Here is a 10,558-nt window from a genome sequence, read left to right on the forward strand (position 1 = left end):
ATGGTATTCTTGTTCTTCAAGGAAAGAAGCATAGAACATTATGAACCAATCTTTAGTTTCATTCATTCCCTTTTTGGGACCACCTTATTGATCAGTAGAGCCCACTAGCTGAGTTGTTTTCACACCCACATACATATTCATTTCTTTTGAGAAACTTGTTCATTTTCTTGTGGCAGAGATTGTTGTACCGGACCAAAAAGTTTCAAGTTCTAGTTGTTCCACTTCAATTTTTAAATGTAATATATATTATCATTGATCATTGATTCCGAAATTTTATAAACTAATCAAAGTGATTCGTTTTATTTAGTTTTATTCTAACACCAGCGATTTGGTTTTGGCTTAATATTTCGCTACAGTTTACTGGATTAAATAGCTAAAAGTTTATTTTCTTTTACAAGAAAAAAATATCTTCGTAATAGAGGAATTTTTTAATGAAAATTACTTCTTGAGAAATAAGATACTTTTTCTACAATAATAGAGCAAAATATTGTTACTGTATCCGTGACTCATACTTAACTAGTTAACTACACAATTTTCAAGATCTTCTTTTCTTTGACAGATTGAAGATCTTATTCTTAGTAGATATGCATGTCCAAATTTGAACTTAAATCCTATTTAAGTTCCTGTTAGAAACACAACTGATTTAGATAAATGGTAGGGCATAGGAGCAGGACACGGTAAAAAAATTCAATTTGAATGTGCCAAAAAAAGAAGTTCTTTCTTGCTACTATACTAGGAATCAGAAGCTGGTACTTAAAATTTTCCTTCATGATCATAAGAGAGAATCTATAAAATCAAACTCATAACAAATTGCAAATGACACAAACTGAATTGTGTAGACTAAGACTGTAAAAATGAATATGATAAACATCACAATCCTTACTCCGAGTCAGAGAAGAAAGGATCACTACTCAAAAGTGAAATGCAGAATGCTTTTTGTGATTGGACTCAAACTGATTGTGTTTGTGTTTCCATCCTTGGAACTTGATGAACAGATATGAAACAAAAACTAAAAAATTTTGCTTCTTGTTAGACCTGATTTTGGAAAGAATGCTACCAGATAGGCAAACTCGCTACAAGACTGAAAAGAATTAACAAGCATCCAAAAAGATACTGTTTTGGATGAAAATTGGCCTCACATCATCGCATGATATACACCCATAAGGGAATTCCAAAATGTATCAAGAAAAATAAGAAATCAACATGAAATGACACTGATAGGAGATAATGAAGCTAAAACTCTTTGTTAAACCCAAAAATGAAGGATAGTGAAAGAGAGTCGGAGATGAACTCTTCTGTTCCATGGCTTTGAACCAGGTAGGTTTCCTTTGTTGAACTATATTGTTCAAGAAACAATCATGTTTACATGGTAGGTGCAGAGGAATCAGCAGAAACAATTACATGGAATTTGATGTATTATTGTCCAAACATGACTTTAGCCATTCAAAGGGAACAACCAACCATTAAACATGCATGACATGAATCTTTATGGAACATTGGAACTCACTAAGCTTCATACATATTGAATTATATTTCGTAGACAAAGCAACATTTAATGAAGGAATAATATGCACGTACCACTCAATATACATATCAAAGCAGATAAAATGGCAAACAGAGATGCAAGTCTTGCAAGGATGTTTAACAAATGACAAAATTGGGATTATATGATGCAAGAGCTCCTTAAAGGATGGAGGATTATAAAATAAAGAGACCATTCATCGAGGTAATTTGCGCAGCACAACATCCATAATCCATTATAGTTCTCTAAGTTAAGCAAGGCTAATTCTCCACCTATCAAGCATAACCCCTTTAGTACCCACAGAGTACATTGCAATTTTAGAAATGCTCGAGGAAAAGAGAATTATTGTTACAACATAAACCAAAGAATCAAATATAATTTGATCAGTAATCAGAGATAATCAAATAAAAAAAATACAATGTTAGATTATCTGTCTTGCATATTTGCTACCCAATACAGTATTGCAGTAGCAAATGTTAAATTTTATAGCTTGGGGATTCCTGCTGTTGTTCAGGGCTAGAAGATGTTTACCATATTCATAAAAATCAGGACAAGTTCAAATCTTATGGTACAAGAAAGTGTATTAATCAACAATAACCAATAAGGCTAAACACAAAACTACTTAATCCAAATTCAACAAAAAAAAAAAATCAATTCATAAAGAATGAAGACATTGTATTTAGACTATGTTTAAATAATTGATGGCATACACCTAGCTTATACATGGAAACCTGTCCATCTTCTAAAACTTCCAATATCCCTCCCTTCGGAAATGGCCATTCCTATTCCAACTCTTCCTCCATTACCAACACCTCTATAATACAACCTCCACTCATCTCCTTCTGTATCCATTTCAACCAGACACGGGGATCCAACATCCTTATCATCCCAGCAGCCTTGGTCCGACGGCTTTAAAATCGCCTCATCCTGAAGCCTCGCCCATTCCTTCAACCCATCAGGAGACACAGCCAAACCAATGCTCCTCCTCCCATCAGCAGCAACACCTTCATACGTCATCACATAGTTCCCGCCACTCCTGTTCCTGGTCACGCACGGGTTCATCACTCCGAACTCATCAAAGGAGCCAACTTTCCCTCCCCCCATTATTTTCCCCAACTTCACCCACCTAATTCCGTCCCTCGACCTAGCAATCCCAACACCAAAATGCCCTCTTTCGACATCAAACGAGTGATAGTACATCCTTAGATCGCCATTCCCATGGAAAACAACTTGCGGGGAAGAAATAAACAAAGAATCCCACTCCTTCTCAGACCCAACATCAATCAAAGCTCCACTATGATGCTCCCCTTCAATCCTAGCCCAATGCCTCCCATCCTGACTAATAGCCAAACCAGGCAAGGACTTCAAAACCTTCCCTTTCCCATTTCCATTCCCACAACTCACACCATCATTGATCATTCCATCAGGGTTTTCCACACTGAACTCCAGAGAATGATCAGAAAACTCCATCCTCTCAGAAACAAAGCCAGTGTAGTAAAGCCAGTAAACAGCACTAGAGGCTCTAACCCTAGAACTAGACATGATCACCATCTCAGAAGGCCTAATGCCACCAGTGTCAAAACCCCACCAATCCTTTCCACAGCTAATCACAAACCCCACATCAGAACTTGACCTAGCAGGGCCTCCACCACGCTCCCAATGAACCCCATTCTTTGAAACAGCCAACCCTATCAAATCAGAAGAAGGGTACCCTTTTGCCCTCCCATGGTACCACATGTACCACCTCTCTTCTTCATCACTCAGAAACCTCTTCACCACTGGGGAACCTATGTCAGCACTGTCCCAAGAGTTTGAAGGACCCAAATCAAGCACCAACCCTCTTGAGGAAGAGGAATGTGATGACCCCAAAGGTGGTGGTGATGAAGAAAAGGCTTCACTTGATGATGAATCTGATGATTGTGGTGCATTCTGGGAGTTTGAAATTGAATTGGGTTGTTCATTGTTGGGATTATTGGTGTGCTGTGTCTCGCTGTTGGCGCTGGTGTCTGGTTTTGTGGAGCAGCGTAGGAAAGATGGAAACTTTGAGGAGATTGGAGAGAGGGTGGTGGAGTTATTGGGTTTGGAGGAACATGCCCATGAGGGAATTAAGGTTGTTGGGGGTGTTAAGCGTTGGAAAATTGAAACTTTTGAAAGGTTGGTGTTGCGGGGTTGCAATGAAGGAAGTGCCATTGATGATGCTATTATGTCCATGGCTGTTGAACGGCTTTGCACGAGGAACACGAGTTTGAGGGCCAAATGAGTGGACGATGACAGGGGGAAGAAGTTGAAGTTTGAAGAGGGAATTTGAATGAGACAAAAAAAAAAAAAAAAAGATGTGTTTTTGTGTGGTGCAAGTTTAACTAACACAAAGGGTGGAAAAGAATTGCAATGAATGAGAGGAGGGTTCTTTGTTTTTGTGTTAACGACTCAAACTCAATGGTTCTGTGTTTGTAATAATATGTGAAAATTTTGGGGGTGATGGACTCAAAGCATGGTGGTGGTGGTGTATATTTAGCCCAAGTTTTTTATTATTATTTTTTTATTTTTGGTTGGTTCAGATGGATTTTGTTCCACTTTCCACGCAAGAGGTCAACCAACTTGTGAGGAAAGGGAAGTGGCATTGTCTGAAACATGATCCAATTTTACGCATCACAACTTCAAAGCATTATTTGGAAATGACCATTGGGGTCTCACTTGCTTCTCTTCTTTTGGAATTGGATCCCTTTTATTTTAGGATGCAAATTTGTGTGGTGTAATTTAGTTTGCGGTCGTGCAAGAAGAATTGGATACGAAATTTAGTTTCATTTTTTAACCACTTTATCTTTAGTTTTTAATTGTGTCGAACCATATAATTCATGTAATCGAATTTTATTTTGATACCAAAAAATCAAAGATAATGTCAGAATTTACAATAACTTGTATATATTACTTAACCAATTAAATTAAATTCCACTTTTACATATAACCCATATCATCATCAAGTAAAATAAGATTTTATTGTTGATATTTGTTGTTTTAATTATTAATTACATTTTCCTCCCATTCAAAGTTTTAATACACACAGACACACAAATATTTGATATTTCAGAAGAAAACATCAAAACAAACAAGGATCTAAGTTTTGTCCTAATATTATTGGATCAGTTCCATAGATATGTTTAAAGAAACTGACACATGTGGACATACAGGCTGCTGTTTTTTTTTTTTTGGATAGAAAAGGATATAAATCCAATAATTTATGTGATCTTCTTTTCGTTTGATTTTGCTGCAGTCTAGACATTTTGTAAAACCAGAACTGTGAAAGTGTCCACTAAAGAATATCTTTACATACTATAATATTTCTTTTATATTCTTTCCATAATACTATAATAGTTCTTTTCAACAGCAAAATTGACAAAGCTTGGAAGGAGATAAAGAAATGGTATCGCTTTTCCTTGAAGAAAAGTATGTAGAAACGAACAGTAACCAATCCTTTAGTCAGTGTAATCCACCCCTTTCTGCTGTTCTATATTTAATTTACGGACTTTGTACTTTAAAATAGAACTGGCACATTAATATAGAGATTATGATTTTTCTTTAGATCCTCACGACACACTTCATTTTCTATGCAGGACAAATTCTCATTGAGAATGGGATTTATTTTTTTTCCATTAGTGCTTCTCTGCATAGATGAACTTTTCTCAAGTTTGATTCTCTTCAACCACATTTTCACACCTACATATTGATTATTTTAAAGATCTTTGTAATTTAAAACTGAGTGAGTATTTTTCTTTTCTTTATCTTCACTACTCTCCTTCCTTTTCTTCATGTACAATTTGTTGCATAGACTGTTGCACTAAGCCGATAGGTTCTATGAATCAACCCAATTTATATCATCTTTGATTTCAAAATTTAATAAATTAACCAAATGACTCATTTATTTAGTTCTATTCTAACATAAATTTGACTTTAATTTAGAACCTGCTGATAATATCTCCAAAAATTATTGTTAGGAGGAGAATATGTTATAATCCAAATGGAATCAATCTTGAATTGAGTATAGTCCGGAAGTTAATTTGAAAACGTTTTTATGATACAAATTATACACTTTAACATTTTCTTATTTTCTACTATTTGATATTTTCTTAGCATTTTTTTCCTGTGAATTAGATATTTAGATTGATTATTTTTCTTTTATACAATTAGACCAAAAAAGCAAACTCTTTAAAAAAAGTTTGAATGATCCAACCATTGCATATTCCCTCAGGAAGCCATGCTTCTAAATATTTTGAAGACTAAATTATACTCACTTTACTGCACGTGAGATAACATTCGAAATCTTCAACAAACAATGTAATTGTTTACACTGGAAACTCGATCTGGATGAAATCGGTATAAAGACAGAAAACAAATTATACCAGAATTTACAACGAGAAATTCATAGTTGATGGTTTAAGGTTTGTCAAACTCCAATAATAGTGGTAAATTTTGCGTAGCAATAATTGGCACTGCAAATACTTTCAAACCCTGTGTAGCAAGTAATCTATGTATGTTTATCAAGGAAACACATTTTAGTGATGGCATGTGCAAAGAAACTCCATGAAAAACTGGTTAATGATCAAATTGACAACAAAAGAGAGAGCTTAACACAAGATCTCCTCAAGGCATGTGTTAGCTACTAACAAAACTTGGGTAGCCTGGAAGAAATGATCCGCGCATGAAATTTTGGTAAATTTTTTTATTGCAGCCATCTAATACAACAAATAAATATTTCACCTAATATCAGGGAAGAAGAACGCACTTTTCAGTGGCTGAATGGTAAATATTATTGTCAGAGCCAATTTTTCAAGAGCTAAACACTCAATGTATTGTAACTTAGCCCCCGTAAAAGTCACCAATCACCACCTCGACTCAATCTCTCCGCTGCTGCCTCGGCTTTCTGTTTCTCCACAATTTCAAGCATCTTGGGATTGAAGAAACGATCACGAACATATTTCCTCTCCTCAGCTTGTATCTCCTTGATGGCACTAGGATATGGATTTTGAGGAAGTCTCTTCCCTTGAAGACGTGCAATTTCCTTCAAACGGGTATATGCTTTCTTCTTTGTCTTCTTCTCTGTCAGATATTCCATCTAGAAAGCGGGAATCAAAGAAAAAAAATCCAACTGATTGTTAGAGGACAAAAGGGTAAAACAAATTGTAGAGATAACATATTCAGGAACCAATTTAGGTTACATACATCAGCTATAGCCATAGCTTGCTCCTCACTAATGCCCTGCTCCTTCAATTCAAGAACCCTCAAGGCAAATACACGAGACGGAGGGGGATCAAAAGCATGAAACCTGTTGAAACATTAATCATGTATATGAATAAGTGATTAATGCATTTGATGCTTCAACTTCATTACTTCCATGAAAAGGCAGACATGGGTTAGAGCCTACTTAAAAGTTCTCTTAATGAAAATGGAGGCAAAATGCAAAATATTAATCTACTCTATGCATCCAATATATGTCAGCCATCAATTAGTAACAACCATTCCTTTGAGGAATTCTTAGCAAATTGATAAAACCAGCATATAGTGCAGCATGTATAATGCATTGAATTAAGAAACCAAGTACATCAAAAACTATTTGTTGAAAAATAAAACTTGAGTATCTCTCATAACCATTAAAAAAATATAAGCAAACAATTATAACTTATCAGATAGCAGAAACAAAGACACAGACATATACTATTTTGCAAAGTCCAAGAGAGAAGTTTTGAAACAGGTTATTAATAGTTACATATTTAAGAACTCAGCCCGCCCCCTAAAAGGGCAAGTCCAAAAAATTAAAGAAAGAGAATTAGAGTACTTCTTTCCAGTTTCCATTGTTTTGACAGCAAGGAAATAAGGAACTCAATTATATACTTGAACCCCCACAAAAAGTAGTTCTAAATGAGAAATATTCATTATAACTAGAGTAAAACCAGATTCTAAACAGTGTTATTAATGGTGGAAAACATGCCATTGCAGCCTATGGTGCTGCCATAGCTGGATTCCCTTCACAAATTGCATGTGGTGGTTGGCAAAAAATCTGCCACGCATTCCGTCATGGCGGCCACAGTGCCACTATTTAGCAACAATGATTCTAAATGCCTATTAAAAAAAATATGACAGATCTATTACCTAGAAATAAAAGGCTAACTCAAACGTGAATCAACAAAATAAACATCAGTCAAGAATATAATTGATATTGCAAACAAAGACACTGTTTAGAGAGGAAATACAAGGGACATGTAATGAATTTAGTGTGTTTGAATTACATGGCAGAGCATATACTTATATTAAGTGTATACTTATATTAAGTGTTAAATACAAGGATAATTACACATAATTACAAGAATATAGCATTACTCTAGCTAACATATAATTCTGCCTTATTAACATTATTACTATAATTACATTATTTCCAACACTTCCCCTCAAGCTAGAGCATATAAGAGATATTTGTCTTACACGCTCCAGCTTAGTGGGAGAATCCCAAGACCTAAGTAAGATCTTTGTCTTCATACGTGAGAGCTTTTCTTGACAAAACCAGCATATATTGATATTTTTTTTCTTTTAATGTGCAACATGTGTAATACAAAAAAAAAAAAAAAAAAAACTCAATAAGTTTTAAGAAATCAAGTAAATCAAAACCCATTCATTGGAAAAAGAACACTTGAGTATCTCAACTCAACCATTAAAAGAATATATAAGAAAACATTATCAGTAGAAACAAATCAAAGACACAGCACATACTATTGTGCACAGCCCAAGTGAGAAGGTGTAAGAACCTAAGGAGAACCACACCACAAAAGTTAACTATTGTAGTTGCCTGTTAGCACAGTGTATTATACATTTATACTGAACTAAGCAGTTTACATGCTTATTTAGACATTCAGATAAATAATCATGCTAAGAAAGGGACACAATCTAAAAATTCCATCCAAACACACTATAGTTAGTAAACAGGGTGTTACATTACAGCAAAGGTAGCTGGCTACAGGCTGTACACATGACAGCTGATCAGGTAACTGGGGGAATGTTGAGTTACTTATTCTGTTAGTGTTAGGCATAGTAACCAAATCAGGAAAAAACCAATATGGTTGAGAAAATGAGGAAGAGAATTTGTTAATTGTTATATGAAAAAAGTGGCAGAGGGTGTGGGATTTGTGAAGTATTCTCTTATTCCTGGTGTTCCCTCTTTCTTATTTTTTCTTCTCTTGTATTGCCTATTCTGTTTGGATAGACTAGGATTTCAGTTCTTCCATATTGTAACACTGATTTAGATGGACATTTATACTGTTTAGGAATTTCTGTTGCAATCTATTGTGCTGGTACTGTTAAATTGCAGGGTAATCACAACACAAGGAAACAAGTTCATCCTTACTACTATACTAGGAATCAAATAGGAACTCGAAAGATAAGAGCCTGTTTATTTTAAGGCAATACTTTCTGACTTTTCATTGTTTTCACCATTTCACATAAAGATTTTTAAAACAGGAAACAAAGTAAAAATAAATTGACATTTGGGTAACTAAAACATTTCCCTAAACCAAATAGGCATGACATTCTGATTTCCCTCATTTTCACGAACCTAAATTTAAAACCTTGCCTACAATTTTCTCTTGTGGCCACGTCATATTACAACATAGAGACCAGACACATAGCAAGATAGCACCACATCATACAGCAATACAGAAACAAGAACTAGATGCTCAAACATTGCAAATGGAACAAAAACTAGATACAAGGTAAAAGGGAAATACTTTATGGCGTCATGGGATTTGGATTCCGGATATTTCTTATAAAACTTCTTCACATAAACATCCTCGGGAAGAGTAATGGTCGGAATTTTCCCGGCAGACCGAGGAAACGTTGCAGGTGGTGCCCTGATAAACACAGTAAACAATAAAACATTACACAATTTCCAAAAAAAAAAAACAAACAAACCATAACCATGATCAAATAAACATTCAGAATAAAAATTCAGTGAATCCCAAAAATTCCCAAAATCATTAAACTCAGAAAAGAAAGTCTAGACCAAGACTTAAAAATAGAACATCACAAGCACAATAACCCTTTAGTAAAAAAAAAAAAAAAAAACATTACACAATTTTTCAAAACAAAAATAAATAAGGATCCTCACAATGCTCAAATAAACATTCAAAATAAAAATTCAGTGAATCCCAAGCATTCCTTTTACCGTTAAACTCTGAAAGTGAAATCTAGACCAATACCTGAAAAATGAATATCACAACCATAACCCTTAATTGGAGTCAGCAAACATAAATAAAAAAAATGAATTTTTAAAAAGTGAAATCATGAAACCGAAAAAGGTGCCATTTTTTCAAAAGTGATAAAAACCCAGAAGGGGGATTCTCAAATGGCAAAGGAAAAATGCAAAATCAGAATGCAAAAGACAAAGATTGAAGAGAATGAATCAGAAATTAGAGAGATTAACTGTTCCATGGCTTTGAGCCACGCGGGTTGCGCCTTGGCCAAACCCTTCACGAGCTTCCTCGTTCGAGAAAGAAAATCCCCTCGCATAAACGACATCGTTTTGTTTCTTCTTTGAAATGCTTTCTCTCTGTTACTAGTTTGCGTCTTGCTGTTGGATGTGTTGCACTGAGGAATATGAACGAATAGAACGAAAACGCACAAAGTTTTGTTTTGGTCGATTTTAGTAATCTGAAAATTTCCCTTTTTTCCTATTTCCCTTTTCACATTGCTACTTCAACATGACACTATGACAGTGATAAAATAAGGTTTATTTATTATTTTGATGATCTTTAGGTTTAATTAATTACTCCGAGTCCTTGTATTTTTACAAAATTTCCAATTAGTTGTTTGAATTTTTTCTTTTCTTTTAACTGAGTCCTGGAACTTTTATTTTTTTTCAAATGAGTCCCTAACTTTTATTTATTTTTCAATGGAATATTTCCATCTAATAATCATTACCAAAAAATAATCTCAAATAACTAAAAAAATATGTAGATAGTGATCCTTCTAGAGTATTGTAACTTTATAAGGAAA

The 10,558-nt window shown here is 34.6% G+C and overlaps 2 protein-coding genes across 2 annotated transcripts; both read right to left on the reverse strand.

Annotated features, from left to right (window-relative positions):
* Window positions 1-2,028: 2,028 nt before the first annotated feature.
* On the reverse strand, window positions 2,029-4,006 carry LOC114386776. The gene has a single exon (XM_028346823.1). The coding sequence runs from the start codon at window positions 3,731-3,733 to the stop codon at window positions 2,240-2,242; it is 1,494 nt and encodes a 497-aa protein (XP_028202624.1). The 5' UTR covers window positions 3,734-4,006; the 3' UTR covers window positions 2,029-2,239.
* Window positions 4,007-6,086: 2,080 nt separating this feature from the next.
* On the reverse strand, window positions 6,087-10,258 carry LOC114386793. Its single transcript, XM_028346844.1, has 4 exons — window positions 9,987-10,258; window positions 9,292-9,414; window positions 6,740-6,842; window positions 6,087-6,632 (listed from the first exon to the last, which is right to left on the reverse strand). Exons 1-4 carry the CDS (start codon window positions 10,079-10,081, stop codon window positions 6,393-6,395), a joined length of 561 nt encoding a protein of 186 aa, XP_028202645.1. The 5' UTR covers window positions 10,082-10,258; the 3' UTR covers window positions 6,087-6,392.
* Window positions 10,259-10,558: the final 300 nt, after the last annotated feature.

Source organism: Glycine soja, chromosome 2 (assembly GCF_004193775.1).
Source record: "Glycine soja cultivar W05 chromosome 2, ASM419377v2, whole genome shotgun sequence".
Classification (NCBI taxonomy): Eukaryota; Viridiplantae; Streptophyta; class Magnoliopsida; order Fabales; family Fabaceae; genus Glycine; species Glycine soja.

Bases quoted from the DNA above. Each gene is read 5' to 3' on its own strand.
- LOC114386776 (XM_028346823.1), bottom strand. From the start codon at position 3,733: ATGGACATAATAGCATCATCAATGGCACTTCCTTCATTGCAACCCCGC.
- LOC114386793 (XM_028346844.1), bottom strand. From the start codon at position 10,081: ATGTCGTTTATGCGAGGGGATTTTCTTTCTCGAACGAGGAAGCTCGTG. The intron at 6,843-9,291 runs GTATTTCCCTTT...ATGTTTCAACAG, and splicing joins AAATCCCATGACGCCATAAA to GTTTCATGCTTTTGATCCCC. The intron at 6,633-6,739 runs GTATGTAACCTA...CCCGCTTTCTAG, and splicing joins AAGCTATGGCTATAGCTGAT to ATGGAATATCTGACAGAGAA.